The following is an 18,667-nucleotide window of genomic DNA, read 5'->3' on the forward strand; positions in this document are numbered from 1 at the left end:
TTGAGCGGGGCGTGCGGCGGGAGGACCCCATCCACTGCCCTGGTGCGCGGGTTGTGGCCGCTGGACGCCCCCCAGGGCGAGGCGGGGCGCGGAGCCTGCCCCCTCCTCTCGCGATGCCCCTCCCCCGCCCCCTCCCTGCCGCGCCAGGCTGAGCCGCGGAGCCGAGACCCGAGCGCGGGGCGCTGGGCACGGGCGGCGGCGGGGCGGGGGCACGGCCGGGCTGGCCATGGCGCGGGTGGCGGGCGCGCGGGGCCGGGCCCGGCGGCGCGGGCGGTGCGGGCGGTGCGGGCAGGGCGCGCTCCTCGCCTGCGCTGCGTGGACCGCCGGCTGGGTGCTGGCGGGCGCGCTGCTGCTCCGCGCGCACCCGGGCGTCCTCTCCGAGCGCTGCACCGACGAGAAGAGCCGGCGCATCCTGGCCGCGCTGGTAGGTCCCGCCGCCGCACTGCCTGCCCCGTGCCGCGCGTCCCGGGAGGGGGGATCGGACATCCTGCCCGCGCCCGGCCGCTGCGCTGCGGCGCCGCTGTGCCCACCCCACCCTGGGTACTTGGATGGAGGTGGCACCCTCTGAGGGCAGTGGGGTCCAGACACGTGCATGGAATGCCAGAGGCACGGGACCCGGTCTCCCGAACTGGGACTCGCCGGGGTAGTCCCTCCGTGGGCGGGTGGGGAGTGTTCTCCCCTTTTGCCAAAATTGGTCCTTTGTCCCAAGACAATCTTCCCGTCCAACTCTCTTCTACCACCCCTGAGTCCGAGCTCCTGAAAGAAGTTTGCGGGTGTGATCCTGATCCGAGTCTCCGGGCGGCTCCTCGGTGCTGGTGTCCAGTGTCCGGCGGCTGGGCTCAGGGCGCGCGGCGGTTCGGGGTTCGGGCCGGCAGGGACTACGCCTCTGTATCTCAGGTCCCAGCGCTCTAGCCCAGCCGCCCTGCTGTGATGCCACCCTGGGCTGCCGGGTCACCCCCCACCTTGCCGAGCCAGATGCAGGCAGCTGGCAGGGCCCTGCCGCCCTGCGCCGCAAAGCCACGGCTCTCCGCGGTAGCGCTCTGTGCGAAGCAGGCGCAGTGCGCTCGGGTGCGCAGAGCGCGCCGCCGAGGCGGCTTGGACCCGGCGGACCCCTGTCCTGGTCCTGGACAGCAGAATCTCCAAACCCGGAGGGCCTTGCACCCGACAGCTCCTCGGCTGAGCCCCACAGTTAGGGAGAGAAAGAAACACTTCGGCTTTTGCAGCGTGCTGCGTGCGCTTGGCCCGCGGACGCTGTGAAGCAACATGCTCATCTTTTAGTTCGTTTGAAACGTGGGCTGCTCCCTCGTCTGTGCATTTGGTGGGGACTCGAGTAAAGGCAGGAATCCCTAAAAGGAAATCCAAGAAAGGGGACGATAGCAGCGACCACTGGTAAATGAGTTCAGTGATTGTCCACTTCCTAAAATAGTGACCTACTCTAAGCCTTTGTTTTGAAAACTGATCTGTTTTCTAAAAAAATCTTCCAGTAACACATGGGAAATTTTCAGTCCAATTGCTTACATATGGGTGGGCTTTTTGAGATTGTAGATTTTCACAGAACGTGGGAGCGAGAAGGTTCTTAAAGTAAATGATTTTGTGAGATTGTAAAATTATTTTTAAAATAATGAGCCAAATATGCAAGCTGAAACAAGTCATGCTCCCTAATCGAATATGACACGTGTCACCATGCATCGGCCACATGCAGGTGAGACGCTCGTCACAGATGCTCTCCGTCCACCTGCCCTCCACCGTTAGGCTGAAGTTCTTTCAAGTTTTAAGTTGCAAGAGCTCATTGATTTTCTCAGTAACTCATGCAAAAATCCCCTTTCTTTCCCTTTGTTTTTTTTTTGGGGGGGGGGAGGGCCTGTTTGCCTAATTACAGTAAGCAGAAGTTGCTGGTCAGCCAGGAGGGAGCACCTATTTAAAAGTCTAGTATAATCATCTATTAGATTAAAATAAAAAACGAACACCATTTTTCATCTCTTTACCTCTGGTTAAGTGGGAAAAGGCCTAATGGAAATTGAATCGCCGGATACAATTTAAGTAATTGCGAATCATAATCTCCCCAGCAGCGTTCCAGGTTGCAAATCAAAACCCACTCTGTTTAGAGGCTGGGCCAGCGTGTCTTCCTCGGCAGCCACGCGGGCTCGTTTCTAGACAGACGTGAAGCTGAAGCGGCGGGTTCTGCCTCCGAAGGCCTTCAATCTTCCCTGTTGCCAAAAGAACCATTGAAAATGTCACACTGGTCTTCCTGAGGGTTTCCGTGACGCTGGTCCTGGGTGAGCTGGGTTGTCAGGAGCCCCGTTGGGACGCCAGGCCTGTCTGAGGTCGCTATTTCTCACATGTCCTCGGAGCTTCGCTTTCCCTCCCTTCGTTCCTGCCACAGCCCTTTCTCCCGTTTTCAGTCCGAGTTTGTTCACGTGGGGCCTGCACAGTGCCCTGGCTCAGCTCTTGACTGCACACTCCGAACGGGAGCTGGGAAGTTTCAGTAGGACCCCGATCTGCACCCTGCAGACTCCGCCGGGCTGTGGTGCCAGGCAGAAGTTGGCAGCGTGGCTTCCGAGGACCTGAGCTGAATTGAGCCTCTGTCTCTAGCTCAGGGGCACTTTCCAATTCCCTCTGCCTGGCTTTTATCCGTAGTAATAAAACTGGTTGCAATTTTTCTGCCTGGCCTTCAGACCCTCATTAGCTTTCACTCTGGATACCGCAGCCCAGAAGAAACAATTTTGCCAGGGGAGCCAAGGAAGGCCTCTGGGCAGAGCCAAAGTCGAAGTGAATTCCCGGCCAGGCGGCACTGCCAGGGGATACCCACCTGACAGCTTCGGAGCTGGGCAGGGGACAGAGGTCACAGGTCTGTGGGTTCCCCCAAGTACCCACACCCCCAAGGGAGCCAACCACACACCACGGACAGGAGTCCCCAGAAAAGCCAACTTGAATTGTTCCAGAACACTCCAGCCCCGGGTCTTCGAGCTTTGGGTTCTCCTGGTCAGACCCCACTGCTCCCCTTGACTGCTGCTTTCTAGCCCATGCTGTCTTTGTGAACTGTGGACACTCGTGGACTTGATGTGGAGGTTTCCGGAGCCCCCCCTTTCCTGCGGGCCTGGCAGGAGGCCTGGCCAGGCTGAGGAGCCACATCCTGCTGAATGGGGACAAGCCTGGCTTCGAGTTCTGCAGGCGGAGCCCTTGCCACCCCGGGCCGGAACGTGCCCGCTGCCTGTTAAAGCCTCCTGCAGGCAGGTGCGGGACTGAGGCGTTTCATGCGTATACTTGCGTTGAATTCTCTCAACAACCTCTACGAAGTATTTGCTTTCTGTATCCCCGTTTCGCAGATGGAAAAACTGAGTCCCAGGGAGGTAAAGTACTTGTTCTGGGCACGTTTAAGGCAGATTAGGGTAGTAAGCTGTGGTGCTTGGTAGTTTAGGGATATTAAATGCATTTTCAACCTAACCACAGGTCTGTCTATCAGGATGTAACCCATCGTAAGCTCAGAGCTGCTGTATGCTTTTTAGTGCCTGCTGTGTTTTAATATAAGTGATCTCTCTTGTATGACAAACAGGGTGACTGGAGTCCTGGAAAGTAAAGTCACAAACCCGAGACCCCGCCTGTGGTCGCTGGCCGGTCCCCGACTGGGCTTTGGTCACCCTACTCCATGTCCTGCCCTTTCTAATACCTGGTGCCACAGCAAGAAGCCAGCTGTGGGCGGGGCAGGCTTGGAAGCCAATGTGCTGATCTTCAGAGAAACGACCCAAATGGATGCTTCCTTCCAGGGTCCGTGGGCCCCGTGCCAAACCCAACAGTTACACCATGTGCAGAACATCTTGCAACTCCTGTTCGGAGTGGCTTTCCGAATGCACAGAGGCAAACCTCGTACAGATGCCACTCTGACCTCTCTTGCATTTCATTGACATGCTGCAGCTTCGTGTAAAACCCCGAGCTGTGGGGACCCGGGGCAGCAGGGCACGGCCTGCAGCCGGGATTTAATGACAGCTGGGGGCAGGGGAGGGAGGCAGGAATTCCCACTTGGGGGTGGGCCGGCTTCAGGGCCAAGGCGATCGGATCCTTGCTGGGCAGGAAGCACCTATGCCAGATGGGGACACAGAGGAGTGGCGTTTTTGACAGAACACCCAGGTGGTCCCGTAGGTGCGTGCTGTAACTTAGCTCTCTGCTCCTCTGGACCGTGTCTGGTCCTCTGAACACGCAGCGCTGCTTCGAAACCCCGGACCTCTGTGCAGGCCATTCGTGCGGCCGAACTGCGTCTCCCCGTCCGCACTGCACAGTGCTAACCCTGTCTCCAAGCTGAGCCCCCACGGTGCTTCTCCTCCTGGAAGAACACCCCTGCCCCCCACCCTTCCATAACTAGGGCTGGGGCGGGGAGGGCACTAGCATCGGCCAAGACCACCGCCGGCTGGCACTGCGCCAGGGACTATGTGTCTGTGACCCAGTTGGACCTTCCCAAGTCTCCTGTGACACAGCATCATCTTCCTCATTTTATAGACTTGGAAACTCACCACGCAGCTAGTGGGGGCAAAGCCAGTCTGCCCCAAAGCTAAGCCTCACCATGTTCCGGTCGTGTCCTGCTCTAACGTCAAGTCGGAGCCACCTGTGGCCTGGCAGCGGTAGTTGGGCGGCGGTAGTCGGGCGGGTGGTAGTCGGGCGGTGGCCCATCCGTGCTCGCACACGGCAGGGTTAGCTGTGGAAAGCTGGGGCCGCTGACTGGCGGGTGGCAAGGTGGGGCTGATGCTCAAGGCATGGCCCACGGCCAGCTGCAGGCCTGGTGGAAGGGAGGTGGCTCTGTGGTCCTCAGGTGTCCCTCTCAGCCAATGGCAGTGGTGGCTGCAGTTCAGATGAGAAGAGTGAGGGTCCGGGCAGTCACAGGTGCTCCCTTCCTCCCTCCCCTGCTCACGGGCAGATGGAAGATGGGGCCCAGTGGTCACCAGCCGCACGTCTCCCCCGGGCGTCCTCGCTCTGGCCAGCAGGGCTGAGTCTTCCCCGCACCCTCCTCCCAGCACCCGGGGACTCTGAAGCTCCCAGCTCAGGATGGCCACCTCCTGCCTCCTGCGTTCGTGGGGCGTCTGCTACCTGCCTGTCTGTCTTCCTCGGTTCTGTTCTGTACTTCATGTAAAAGCACTTTTGGGCCAGGCGCAGTGGCTCACGCCTGTAATCTTAGCACTCTGGGAGGCCGAGGCGGGCGGATTGCTCAAGGTCAGGAGTTCGAAACCAGCCTGAGCAAGAGCAAGACCTTGTCTCTACTATAAATAGAAAGAAATTAATTGGCCAACTAATATATATATATAGAAAAAATTAGCCGGGCATGGTGGCGCATGCCTGTAGTCCCAGCTACTTGGGAGGCTGAGGCAGAAGGATTTCTGAGCCCAGGAGTTTGAAGTTGCTGTGAGCTACAGGTAACACTATAAAAATGTTCGTGGAATTGAATCAAACCATTTTGCATATCATATATTCAGGGATTTGGGGATTCATAAGGAAATCAGGAAACAATTCTTTGCATTTTCTTATCAGGTTCATTATAGAGACACGGAACTCTGTAAGTACCATGTAAAGTAGAGAAAGACGCCCCCACGATAAGTAAAATGAACACCCCGTGCCATTTCTGTCTCTCGCATCTTCGTGCCCCGAGGCTGTCTCAGTGCCTTGCCTTCCGTCCTGGCCTCCCGGGAGAGACTACCTGAGGCTGACCGAGAGGTCCCCGGGACCCTGGTGGCTGCCATTTTTTTCACAAGGGGCGATACGGAAGCAATCATAGCAGAGCGTGGTTGACACAAGGGTCCTGATCCTTCCATGCCCATTTCACGACCCCACACTGTGGAAAGAGATCCTGGCCATGAAGCCAAAGAATGGCGTCTTACCGAACTTCTGTTAAGTTAAATTCCAAGAGGAGCACAGCACGCACACAGCTCCCCGTGTGTGCAGAGGAGTTGGCGAGCGTGGCTTTGGATGGCGTGGCTTTGGACGGTGTGGCTTTGGATGGTGTGGCTTTGGACACCAGTGGCTTTGGGTGGCGTGGCTTTGGACGGTGTGGCTTTGGATAGTGTGGCCTTTGGACTGCATGGCTTTGGATGGCGTGGCTTTGGATGGCATGGCTTTGGACACCAGTGGCTTTGGACGGCGTGGCTTTGGATGGTGTGGCTTTGGATAGTGTGGCCTTTGGACTGCATGGCTTTGGATGGCGTGGCTTTGGATGGCGTGGCTTTGGATGGCGTGGCTTTGGATAGTGTGGCCTTTGGACGGCATGGCTTTGGATGGCATGGCTTTGGATGGCATGGCTTTGGATGGCGTGGCTTTGGACGCCAGTGTGGCTTTGGACGGCGTGGCTTTGGCCTTTCAGGCTGTTGTTGGGTGACTGCCTGAAATAGTCTTGAAAATCTGGACACTTCTTTTAAGCTCTAGTAGTATTTCTTTCAAAGAAGGGCTTTGAACAACGAGCCTGCAGTGTGTATAAAGGCCCCCAATCCCTTACGTAACATTTTGGGGCCAGGTGTGTTTTGGGTGGTAGGAAGAGAATGTGCGATATATAACTTATATTTTGCGTAGGGGGGCAGCACCAGGAATCAAAAAAATTAATAATTCTGCAGCAAAATATATGTGAATTCAAATAGAATCTACGGACCGTAAACAGCCTCGCATCCTCGCATCTTTTCAGCCGGGCTTTGACGCCACGGGAGGCCAAAGGAGCCATGAAAATCTGATAGTTTTCGGAGATTTCTGACTCGGGAAGTATCCCGGTGTCTGAGCGCTGGAGGGACGGTTTTCGATTTCAAGGAGCTGCATATGGTCGACTCGGGGTCGGCAAAGTGCAACGCGCCCAGCCAGCATCTGAACAGCGCGGAATCCTGTATCTAAGTGCCGATCCAGGGCCCCGCGGGCTGCCTGGTGCGTGCGCGTGTGCTGCGGCCTCCACGCTTCCCAGTGGCCCGTGCAGCCCCCGTGCCGGGAGCGGAGCGGGCGTGGGGTAGGGGAAGGAATCCGAGGCCCACAGCAGTCGGGTGACTCGCTCAGGACGTCTCAGCACAGTCGGGCCGGGATCTGGGCTCTCTGGGTCGGGTCCAGCCCTTTGTCCAGGACCCCCTGTGGCCCGTTTTCCCCGGCTGGTCCTTCAGGGTGCTTGGTAACGCGTGAAACAGGGTGGAAAATGCAGTTTTAGGATTCTCTGTTCGTCTCAGGGCCTCATAGGCACCAGGACGACGCCCCTGCGTCACGGAGCTCTGTCCGCGTCCTGGGAAGAGAGAGAGGCCCTTTCTGTGCCGACGAGGGAGGAGGAGTCGCTGGTGGGGGAAGGGGTGGGATTAGAAAATAGGCTCCACTCTTAGTAAAGATGAGTCCACAGAATTTCTGTAAAAGACAGAAAAGAGAGAAGAGAGTGATCACCCTCCTTCCCCTGCACTCCTGCCTCCCTCCTGCAGGACCGTGGGGCTGGGCCGTCCTCTTAGGGGACCTATCAGCTGGTGGGGAGGGCCACAGGGTCACTGGGTCCCCCTGGGGGGTGGGGGCTCCATCCTAAGGTCCCCTGGAGTAGAGCCCAGGGGCTCCTGGGTGGCCTTCCCTGCCACCGCGGGGGCACAACGCTCCCTGCACTTCCAGATTGTGTCCCCAGTGCCCTCCCCACCCTGTTCACCAGCCCCGAGACCTGCTCCGACTCTGGTGCCCTAGCGGATTCTCTTCTGAAGCCGAGCAGCCCTCCCAGCGCCTGTGGCCTTGTGGGCCGCGCCAACCCCAGCTGGAAAAAGCAAGCCCAAGGGATGTGCCTGCCCGGGGGGGGGGTGTCACTGCAGCCAGTGGTCCCCCCCCCCCGCGGGCAGGCAAGGGTCCCAGGGTCCCATCTGAGGCCAGCTGAGGGTGGCCCAGGGTCCCAGGTCCCAGCTGAGGCCAGCTGAGGGTGGCCCAGGGCCCCAGGTCCCAGCTGAGGCCGGACGTAGCTGTTCTTAGACGTGGGTGTTACAGCTCTCCGGGTGGGGCGGAAGCGTAGCCAGAGCTGATCTAGCCCCTTCCTCTGACCGTTTCGTGGCTTCAGACTTTCCCAGCCCCCCCTCCCCCAGGTGGACGTGGAAGTCCCGCTCCCGGTCTACAGGTGTCCTGATGCTGCGGACATCCCGGCCCTGGGCCTAGCTACGTGGCGTAGCTGCAGAGAGATGCCCGTCCAACGCCCCCCACCGAACGGCCCCTGCTGCTCTCCTAGCGAGGCCTGTCTCCACTGCGGGATGCTAAGCATCCCGAGAGCAGGGACCCACCGGCCCCTTTCCGCACCCCCTCCTCTCTGATGGCCGACCCGTCCCTGTCCCTTCCTTGCAGTGCCGGGACTACCGGGCCGGCGCACTGGCGGGGGACCTGTGCGAGGACCTGTGCGTGGCGGGGAGGCTGCGCTACCGCGGCTGCCTGCACTACGAGCCGGGCAAGAAGGTGCTGCAGGCCGACTGGCGCGGCCGGCCTGTGGTGCTCAAGTCCAAGAGCGAGGCCTTCTCCAGCTTCCAGCCCCTCGGCTCGCTGGGCGGGGAGGCGGAGGAGGGCGGCCCCGACGTCCCCGAGGCAGAGCTCCTCCTGATGGCGGCCGGGCAGGTCAAGAACGCGCTGGGCCTGGAGCTGCCCAACGGCAGCCTGGGGCCGCTGTGGCCGGGCCGGCGGGGCGCGCGGTGGCGGGCCCAGCTGGCCAGCGCGTGGGCGCTGCTGCAGCAGGAGGAGTACGTCTACCTGAGCCTGCTGCAGGGCCTCAGCCGGCACGTCCTGCCCGTGCTGGGCTCCTGCGGCCACTTCTACGCCGTGGAGCTCCTGGCCGCCGGCGGCCCCCAGCACGGCGCTCTCTTCCCGCTGGGCGAGGCCGCGGGTGGCCCCCGGGGTGGCCAGGGCCGGGCCAAGGCCGTCGGTGACATCGCTCTCAGCTTCTTGGACATGGTGAACCATTTCCACAGCGACTTTTCCCACCGCCTCCACCTCTGCGACATCAAGCCCGAAAACTTCGCCATCAGGAGTGACCTCACGGTGAGTGGGTGGGGCGTGGGGCGGGCCGTGGGCAGCGTGCAGACGGGCGGGTGGCAGGAGTGGCAGCCGCTGGCCTCAGTAAGAACCACCGTCCACCTGCCATGCCTCCTCCCTCCCGTGTGTGAAGGAAGAGTCCAGAGGACCTCTCGGGTGGGAATTGGAATGAAAGGAGACCGACACAGGCGGCGGAGGGCCAGGCGAGGCCTGTCCTCCCTGAGGCCTGTTCTGGTTCCCTCAGAGCAGCTCAGTGGCCCCCAGCCCCTCTCTGGAGGGCGTGTTTGCGGAGTGGGGAGAGGGACCCCGGGGAGATGAGCACCCGCGCAGGAGGGCGTGGGCTGCGTGCACAGTGGCGCAGTTTGGGGACTCTGCTGTCAAACTGCCCGTGCTCTGCGACAGCACGTTTCTTTTTCCAGTGCTTTTTCCCTGCAGAGGTTCTAGTTAGTTTCCATCCTGTGTGAAATACTTCTAGAGGGCCAAGGGGAGTTTCTGAGCCTCCCACAGGGAGGAACCTGCCGAGTGGAAGTATCTGGGCAGATGCATTTTTACCTCCCGCTCTGGGGCCCTGCAGCCACGTGAGAAATACAACGCGTTGGAGGAAAAGCAGGGAAAGGGCCTTCAGTGTTTCATGATGAGACAATCCCCGCCCCCCCCAGCTAGGCTACACCCGCCATGTGCAGGTGCCGGCAGGTGAGCGACCGGCTTAGCTCCAGGCGCCTCAGCGCGCCGGCCGTCCTGGGGACTGGCCTGTGGTGGGGAACACTCTTCATGGTCAGAACATAAAGGGGCAAAGTGAAGGCGCCATTGCTGCCAGCCACGGGCCTCCGTGGCAGGTGGCACCGAGTGGCACAGCCTTCGGAAAGCAGCCTGAAACCTAGAAAACTAATTTGCCGCCAGCGTAGATCCCTTCTCTGACCAAGCCTTTGTCCCCGTGAAGGGCACCGTAGCATCTTGCCCTCACTGCTTTGTCCTAACGCCTTGTCCCTGGCTGCTGGGGGCGACTCCAAGTGTGGAAGAGAAGGAGCTGGGAGGTTCCAGAAAGTTCCAGGAAGTTCTGGGAGGTTCCCGGAGGGTCCACACGCTGTGTAGGGTGCTCAGGGGAAGCTTGGCCCTGCCTGCAATACTCTGAGCTGCACGCAGCCTCCCAGATGCTGTCCTGAGGAGTTGGAGGGGAGGGTGCTCATGGCAGGACCTGCTGAGATGAAATCGCTGCCCGGGCCAAGGTGTCCCTGCTTTTTGAGCAGGGGGTTTACACCATGGAACGGTGCTGTCCACCTCAGGGACGGACGTCCAGGGACGTGGTCATGCAGAGGCCTTGGGGGAGGAAGGCGTGGAGTGTCCAAGACAACCACACGGACTGGGGCAGTTGTGGGCCAGTCCTCGGCACTCGGTCACTCGTCCATGCATCCGGCTACTGAGGCCGGGAGAGTGGAGGCGATGGTGAGGACATCTGCTTTGGAAGGACGCTGAGCAGGCACCACTGGACGTCTTAATCTGTACATTTGTTGGTGATCTAGCGACGGGTTTGCGTGACCCACCTGGGCTGTGTCCCCAGCATTTGCGCAGGATAGGCACCGAGTATCTGCTCCGTGAAATAATGGCCGTGCACCCTGCCCTAGCCCCATACTGTGTTCTGCGGGCCGGGCTGTCCCCGCAGCTGTTGCCTCTGCCCCAGCCGCGGCTTGGGTGAGGACGGGCACGAGACGGGACCACTCCCTTCTCCGGTGCTGCCAGTCTCCACCTTCCGGCAGACGCTCAGGTCTGTTACCTGAGATTTCACAACTTCGAAGGGAAAACCAGCAGTGTCACCAGAGAACGCGCTAGAAATGCAAATTCTCAGACCGTACCCCAGACCTGCCGAATCTGAAACCCTGGGGTTGGACTCGGCAATCGGTGTTTTTATATATTGATTTATTTTTTTGAGTCAGAGTCTCACTCTGTTGCCCAGGCTAGAGTGAGTGCTGTGGCATCAGCCTAGCTCACAGCAACCTCAAACTCCTGGGCTCAAGCGATCCTCCTGCCTCAGCCTCCATGCCCGGCTAATTTTTTCTCTATATATTTTTAGTTGGCCAATTAATTTCTTTCTATGTATAGTAGAGATGGGGTCTCACTCTTGCTCAGGCTGGTTTCGAACTCCTGGCCTAGAGTGATCCTCCTGCCTCAGTCTCCCAGAGTGCTAGGATTACAGGCGTGAGCCACCGCACCGGCCCAATCTGTGTTTTGAAAACAAGCCTTCTAGGTGGTTCTGATGGGTGCTCAAGTGTGAGAACTGGTGAGCTCAGGCACCCAGCAGGGGTGGCCTGCATTTGAGCCGGTTGCTGTGTTGCCTTGGCAGAAGGAAGGGGCCACCTCCCAGGTGCGGGGCAAGAACTGACGATTCCAAACCCTCATTCACCTGCAGGCCAGAGGCCCACGTGCAGGTCCTGAGAATTTACCCAATGGCTGCAAATGAATCACTAGGAAATGTCATGACTTTGGGCCCAAGAACTGTCGGCAGCAAGGGCTCCTTTCGGGCAGATGAAAGGTTCTCTTACTCCGGGGCCACACTTCTCAGCGAAGAACGAAATAGTTCTCATTGATCCCTTTTTATTCTGATGCCAGAAGGAAGTTTGAAGAAGATGACGCAAGTTAGGTAATTCCATGCAGGAAGAATTTTATGATCCTCCTGATATTAAGAAACATTACGCAAGTTTTTCTGTTGGTTTCGATGCTGTGCTGATTAGAACTGTAATCCATTCTGGGCCTCACACTCAAAGTTAAAAAATAAATCTAGCTTTCCATGGGAGATGAGAAGGAAACCATCAGAAATGAGAAGGAGAAATTTCAAGAAGCTTAAATTCTAAATGGGGGTCTGGAGCGGGCTGGGAAGATTGCCAGAAACTGTAGAAAGAAGACTCTCGTAGCCCCAGTAATAAATTATAAAGACAACAGATTTGCTAGCATAGGCCTTGTTCATTTTTCAGTATGTTAACCAGAGTAAATAATGAAATCAGCTATTTATTTTGGCTGAGTAATGAGATAGAAAAGATTGATTAGGATGATAAATTCTGTTTGCTGAACTAGTAAGCAGGCAAAGCCCCTTAAATAGGGAAATAGTTCTATGTTCTTTGTTTCCATTATTCTCCACATAATTTAGAAATACGCTATTTTCCCTCCTGCTCTGTTTTACTAAATAATCCCCAAGAAACTTTATGGCCCTCGAGCATCAATCCTTCATGAAAAACTAAAAGCAAAACCAAAACCAGGGGCTGTGCCTCCCACCCTGCTCAGAACCGAGGAGGAGATTGCCAGCGCAGACAGAGCCCTCTCTCGAAACGCTGCCGGGGGCGAGGGCAGCACTGATCCCCCACCTTGACCTGTGACGGCTTGTGAGCCGCCACCGGCTCCCTCAAACCCATCAAGTTTTCTAACAGCTCTTTAATACCTCGAAGCTACAAACAACCTCATTTGGGCAGATTCCAGATTTTCTCAGGTTTGAGCTCATCTTCTTTTGTCCCGTCCAGGTGGTGGAGGGAAATCTGCATAATTTAGAGGCTATTACTTTTCTGTGTTTGAAGTCTGTCTGGTCTGAAGCCAGGAAGTTAAACCTGAAACTCCAAGTCCTCAGGCTGACAACTCAGGAGTTGGGCCTGTGGGGTCAGAGTGCCTGCAACTCAGTCCCAATTCGAGAACCTGGACTCTGCCATTTCCCCCCATCCCCATCCTGCGAGGACTCAGGAAAGGGATACGCCATAGAGAGAGAATGCTGGTAGGCACGGCTCACCTCGTGTTTTTTTTTTTTTTTTACCAGCCCACCCCCAGGCTTGCCACTTGGAGGTAGCCTCCTTTTATTGCTCGTATTCATGGGGATAGATTATCTGTATCTTACAGCTGTTATCATTCTGACCCTTGAAGGTCAGAGACCAAAGTGAAGAAGCAACAGAGGGATGTTTTTTGGCTAGGCATGGGGCCTCAAGCCTGTAATCTCAGCACTTTGGGTGGCCAAGGCGGGAAGATCGCTTGAGGCCAGGAGTTCAAGACCAGCCTGGGAAATACAGAGACCCTGTCTGTACAAAAAAATTTTTTTTAATTAGCTGGGCATGGTGGCACACACCTGTAGTGCCAGCAACTAGGGAGACTGAGGCAGGAGGATGGCTTGAGCCCAGGAGTTCCAGGCCGCAGTGAGCTGTGATTGCACCACTGCTCTCCAGCCTGGGCCGCACAGCAAAGCCCTGCCTTGGGAAAAAAAACAAAGCAGAAAAGTTTTAGAGATTTTACTTTTAAAGTTGTGAAAATGTTTAAAGATGAGAGTGATACTTAAGTAGTTCCAAATCCTTGGCTTTAACCAGTGACTGCAAAGGTTCTTTTTGCAGTTAAAGCCTTACAGTGTCATCTGTGACCGTTGCTCGTGTCAAGGAAAACACATGTCATTACTTTGGGGGGAGAAAACTGCTCCCCAGGGCGTGGCCTGCACTTTTCCTCTTGGCTCGAGGGAGCTCTGCGATCTGCACTCTGGGCAGCGGCGCCCCCAACACGCGGAAAAGGAGCCGCCAAACCGCTCCCTGCCCTCCCTACTGAGCCCACGCGTGTCCCTGTAATAGCCGTGTGCTGCTTTGATTGCAGGTGGTGGCTATTGACGTGGACATGGCCTTTTTTGAGCCTAAAATGAGGGAAATCCTTGAGCAAAACTGCACGAGAGATGAGGACTGCAATTTCTTCGACTGTTTCTCCAAGTGCGATTTGCGAGTCAACAAGTGTGGATCGCAACGCGTGAACAGCAACCTGCAGGTGAGCGGCTTTCTCGGCCGGGCACGGGGACCGGTGGTGTCCTCCCTGTCCTTTCTGGCCCCAGCGACGGAGATGCCCCTAGCAGGGCGGAAGGCAACCTTTCCACGCCTGAAGTGTCCAATAATGGCGGGACAGTGCAGGACGGGATAGTCACTTGTTCTTTGTTGCCTACGTCATCCACATAATTTCACACGTATGCACATACACACACACACACACACAACCCAGAGGCCCGTCCCTCAAGGACAAGACTGAAAAGAGTGCCAGGCAGTCCTGAGGCACTGGCCGAGCTAGTGAGGCTGGGCAGGCACCGCAGCCCAGAGGGGCAAGGGGCAAGGGGCGAGGCCAGTCGGTGCCTGTGGCAGGAGAAGCCGCGTCAGGGAGGTCGCAGCAGGCAGGGATCCACACAGGGCGGGGGCGTTCACGTCAGGCCTAGCGGTGCCCTCACCTGGGGCTCTCAGGTGGGGGGGACACACCTGGCCCACGGGTGCTGGCTGCAACGGGAGGAGGCCCAAGGCTGTGCCAGGGGCCGCAGTGTCCACCCTCCACTTCCGCCTGGCGCCTGCCCTTGCTTAGCCCGGCTCCTGCCCGGCACCTTCCTGCTTTCTCGCTCTCCTATCCCACCTGCTGCCCCAGTGCAGCCCCGCTGTGGCCCGTCCTCTGCCCTCCGCAACCTGGCAGGCCAGCGTGGCCCAGAGCAGCCCCACTGTGGCCCGTCCTCTGCCCTCCACAACCCAGCAGGCCAGCGTGGCCCAGAGCAGCCCCACTGTGGCCTGTCCTCTGCCCTCCGCAACCCAGCAGGCCAGCGTGGCCCAGAGCAGCCCCACTGTGGCCCGTCCTCTGCCCTCCACAACCCGGCAGGCCAGCGTGGCCCAGAGCAGCCCCACTGTGGCCCGTCCTCTGCCCTCCGCAACCTGGCAGGCCAGCGTGGCCCAGAGCAGCCCCACTGTGGCCCGTCCTCTGCCCTCCACAACCCGGCAGGCCAGCGTGGCCCAGAGCAGCCCCACTGTGGCCTGTCCTCTGCCCTCCACAACCCGGCAGGCCAGCATGGCCCAGAGCAGCCCCACTGTGGCCCGTCCTCTGCCCTACACAACCCGGCAGGCCAGTGCTGCCTAGTGCGGCCCCACTGTGGCCTGTCCTCTGCCCTCCACAACCCAGCAGGCCAGCGTGGCCCAGAGCAGCCCCACTGTGGCCCGTCCTCTGCCCTCCACAACCTGGCAGGCCAGTGCTGCCTAGTGCGGCCCCACTGTGGCCCGCCGTCTGCCCTCTGCAACCCGGCAGGCCAGCGCGGCCCAGTGCAGACCCGGCACGCAGATTAGAGCGGAGCGGCCAGAGGGCCATGGCATGGCATGGCTGTGTTGTCCGGAGCTGGAGGACCGACTTGGGGACACCAGCCCAGCCGTGGGGTCCATCTGGTGGTGCCTGGCCAGGCCGAGCAAAAGCCCCGGTTCTGCCAGCCCAGAGTCTCCACAAACTTCCGGGCCAAGTTCCAGAGTCACAGGTGCTTCCCCTGTAGGCACCCCCGGCCGTCAGCGACGTCTCCATCCTGGCCTCTCCCTTGTCGTGTGGACTCACCTTGCTCGGTCCCTCGTGGAGCCACACTTCTGGAGCTGTGAGAACAGGATGATTTTCACTTAAGCGTCCGCCACCTTGCGATCCCATGCACAAAAGGAGACCTCAAGCACCTGCCCTTTGCCGCATAATGAGGGTCCAAGGTCACTTCCCTAATATAGAAAGGGCGGTTCTGATAGGTTCCTTAAGAGGCAAGAGGAACACAAAGAAAATTGGCAAGAGAAGAACAGGTCCCAAATACACAAATGATGAAATCCAAATGGCCAAACAACTTGGAAAATTACTTAATTTTACCATTCAAAGACATGCACATTAAAATTCAATGGTAATAGGCCGGATGAGGTGGCTCACGCCTGTAAATCCTAGCACTCTGGGAGGCCGAGGTGGGCGGATCGCTCGAGGTCAGGAGTTCGAAACCAGCCTGAGCAAGAGCGAGACCCCGTCTCTACTAAAAATAGAAATAAATTAATTGGACAACTAAAAAAATATATATATGGAAAAAATTAGCTGGGCATGGTGGTGCATGCCTGTAGTCCCAGCTACTCAGGAGGCTGAGGCAGGAGGATCGCTTGAGCCCAGGAGTTTGAGGTTGCTGTGAGCTAGGCTGATGCCACAGCATTCTAGCCTGGGCAACAGAGTGAGACTTTGTCTCAAAAAAAAAAACCAAAAAAAACAAAACATTACGGTACATCCACACATTTGAGATGTAGCCATTAAAGCAAATGGAGCATACTTATAAGGAATGATTTGGAGGGATCTCCCCTATGCATTTGTGTAAAATAAAAGGAAATGTGCGTGTGGGCTTGTGCAGGCATAGACTCTCTCGAGAAGGACATTCGCACACCCGGTCACCCTGCAGAGTGGGGAACTGTGTCCAGGGTGGGTGGAGACTGAGATTACACTGTGTCCTTAAGGACATTTTAAATTGTGCACATGCAAATGTGTTCTCTATGTAAAAGAGAAATAAAATAATTTGTTTTTTATTTTATTTTTTTTGAGATAGAGTCTGGCTTTGTTGCCCGGGATAGAGTGCCGTGGCATCAGCCTTGCTCACATCAACCTTAAACTCTTGGGCTCAAGCGATCCTCCTGCCTCAGCTGGGACTACAGGCATGCGCCACCATGCCCCGCTAATTTTTTCTATATATATATACTTTTTAGTTGTCCACCTAATTTCTTTCTATTTTTAGTAGAGATGGGGTCTCACTCTTGCTCAGGCTGGTCTCGAATTCCTGACCTTGAGCCCGGGCAGGCGGGGAGTCCCCTGGGGGATGAGCTGCCCTGAATTAACTGCCCACCCTGCTTTCCCGCAGGTCATCTGCGACAAAATCTTTCGCCACTGGTTTTCCGCGCCCCTCAAGAGCTCCGCCGTCTCCTTCCAGCTGCAGCTGCAGCTGCGGGACGCGGTGCGGGAATGCGCGGACTCCCCGAGAGCAGCCCCCAGCGTGTTCTGGAAGCTTCGCCGGCTCCTCCAAGCCGCGCAGAGGGAGCTGCAGGGGGCAGAGAAGCAGCCGCTTCTCCGGCCTTAAGGGTGCTCGCAAAGGAGCAGTGACCTTGCAGTGACTCCTTCTGCGGCCGTTTAAAAACGGGACGTTTTCACCGGCTGACGCGCGGTCCCCAAGATGCCGCCACGCTCTCCGGAAGCCTGAACCGCTCGAGCTGCGGCTCCGCTTCAGCTGCGGGGCTGTGGCCTCCCTCGCCGCGTCCTGGCTCGGTTCGCTCTCTCGTTTTAAGATCCCCGCTGGGCCTCGACCTGTCCCCCTGCGTGGGGTGAAAGGAGGAAGGGGGCACAGAGGCCTCTCGGCCCAGCCGCGGCCGCCGTCTGCAGAGAGCGCCGTTCCCGCCCACTGGAGCAAACCAGTGCTGGCCGTCCTTCCTGTGCAGCGTCACCACGTTAAAAAATAGTGTGTGTGTGTGTGTAAATGAGTGAGTGTGTACAAAGAAATGTGAGGGTGTCCACGCGTGGGTGTGCACAAGTGTGTGTGCACAAGCGTGTGTACCCATGACATTTGTGTGAATGTGAGTGTGCGTAGGAAAGAGCGTGTTCATGATGCGTGTGAGGAGTGTGCGCGCCGGTGCGTGTGAACGGGTGTGTGCTGTGAGTGTGCGCACATGCCAGTGTGTGTGTTCGTGTCTGAGCACGCGCACGTGGGTGAGCCTGTGCATGTGAGTCCTGTGCACGGGAGCGCGTGTGCGTGAGTAGTTGAGTGTGCGGGGCATGTGGTGTCTGGGCGGGGACTGGGTTCCCTAGGGTGTCCTCTGGGACAACTTGCCTACCTGGCAAAGGAGCAGCTACCTTTCTTTTGGAATTAAATACAATAAAAAACAAAAAAGTTGTATCTTTAGGGAACGTCGTTCGGGTTGAAGAGTGTGTAGCGGCGGCCTGCAGCGTCTGCGTCTTGCAGCGTTTGCATCTTGCAGAACCCGCTGACTTTAGGGGTCTGTCTCAGGGAGCACTTTGCCGCCCACGGCGATGCCTCTTCCCTGGTGCAGGGGCTGCGGGCCACTCAGTGCGGCGGCGCTGTGGCCGCTGGGGAGAGAAGGCAAAGCAGGGCGAGTGCTGAGTCAGCACTGGCTGCAGGCGGGGCCAGAGACCAGCGCCTCTCCTCTACTGCTGGAGACTGAGTCACGGGCACTCTGGGGACACGAGTCTCCAGGCCATGCCCGGGTCTGCACCTGGGCTCCCCCTGAGGACACAACTCGAGGCACCAGGATGGCCCGGGGCCCCCAGCTCTGAAGTCTGCCCTCCCAGAAGACTTGCCCGAAGGCCACCGTTACCTGTGAGCCCTGTCCCTCTCTTCCGTCACCATGGGCCATTTTCCAAACGACACCGAGTTTCACAAGGGACCCCTCGCATCAGGTACAGCAGACTCCCTTTGTGTTCTTTGGCGGGAAGGAAAACCCGTGTCAGTCGCTCTTGCAGCAGAAGGGAATGAAACCCCGGTTGGAGGCACAGGCCAGTGGGTTAGTGGACCGCAAGGGGAACAGCTGGCTTTGGACCCCGAGGGGAGGCTCCCATTGCACCAGTGCTGCACCGGGTGCCACCTTTATTCTGGGTGGTGAGGGGCTCACCTGGAACCATGGTCACCTCTGGGCAGGTTCTTCATGAGCAAGCTTGTTTGCAGGAGGACAGGCGTGAGACAGCGGGGGAGGGGGAGGGAGGGAGGTAGCCAGGCTTTGCCCTCTGTGACCTTTAAGAGCCAGGTTTTGTGCTGGGAGGTCAAGTCTCTAGTGGGTAGAGCCTGGGGTGACAGCCCTTCCTTAGTGGCTCTGAGCTCACTGGCCAGGCAGCAGAGCTACCCTGGACAAGGGACAAGTTTTCATGTCACCCAAAGTAGAAGCAAATG

General features: G+C 57.9%; 1 protein-coding gene across 1 annotated transcript; it reads left to right on the forward strand.

The window, feature by feature from the left end:
• Positions 1-226: 226 nt before the first annotated feature.
• Positions 227-17,653, forward strand: DIPK1C (divergent protein kinase domain 1C). Its single transcript, XM_075993798.1, has 4 exons — positions 227-424; positions 8,302-8,985; positions 13,585-13,749; positions 16,634-17,653. Exons 1-4 carry the CDS (start codon positions 227-229, stop codon positions 16,847-16,849), a joined length of 1,263 nt encoding a protein of 420 aa, XP_075849913.1. The 3' UTR covers positions 16,850-17,653.
• Positions 17,654-18,667: the final 1,014 nt, after the last annotated feature.

The sequence above is a fragment of the Microcebus murinus genome, chromosome 17 (assembly GCF_040939455.1).
Source record: "Microcebus murinus isolate Inina chromosome 17, M.murinus_Inina_mat1.0, whole genome shotgun sequence".
In the NCBI taxonomy this organism is placed as follows: Eukaryota; Metazoa; Chordata; class Mammalia; order Primates; family Cheirogaleidae; genus Microcebus; species Microcebus murinus.

Excerpts from the sequence above, each read along its gene's own strand:
- DIPK1C (XM_075993798.1), top strand. The coding sequence starts at position 227 with ATGGCGCGGGTGGCGGGCGCGCGGGGCCGGGCCCGGCGGCGCGGGCGG. Across the intron at positions 8,986-13,584 it reads CCATCAGGAGTGACCTCACG|GTGGTGGCTATTGACGTGGA; the intron begins GTGAGTGGGTGG and ends CTTTGATTGCAG. Across the intron at positions 13,750-16,633 it reads GCGTGAACAGCAACCTGCAG|GTCATCTGCGACAAAATCTT; the intron begins GTGAGCGGCTTT and ends GCTTTCCCGCAG.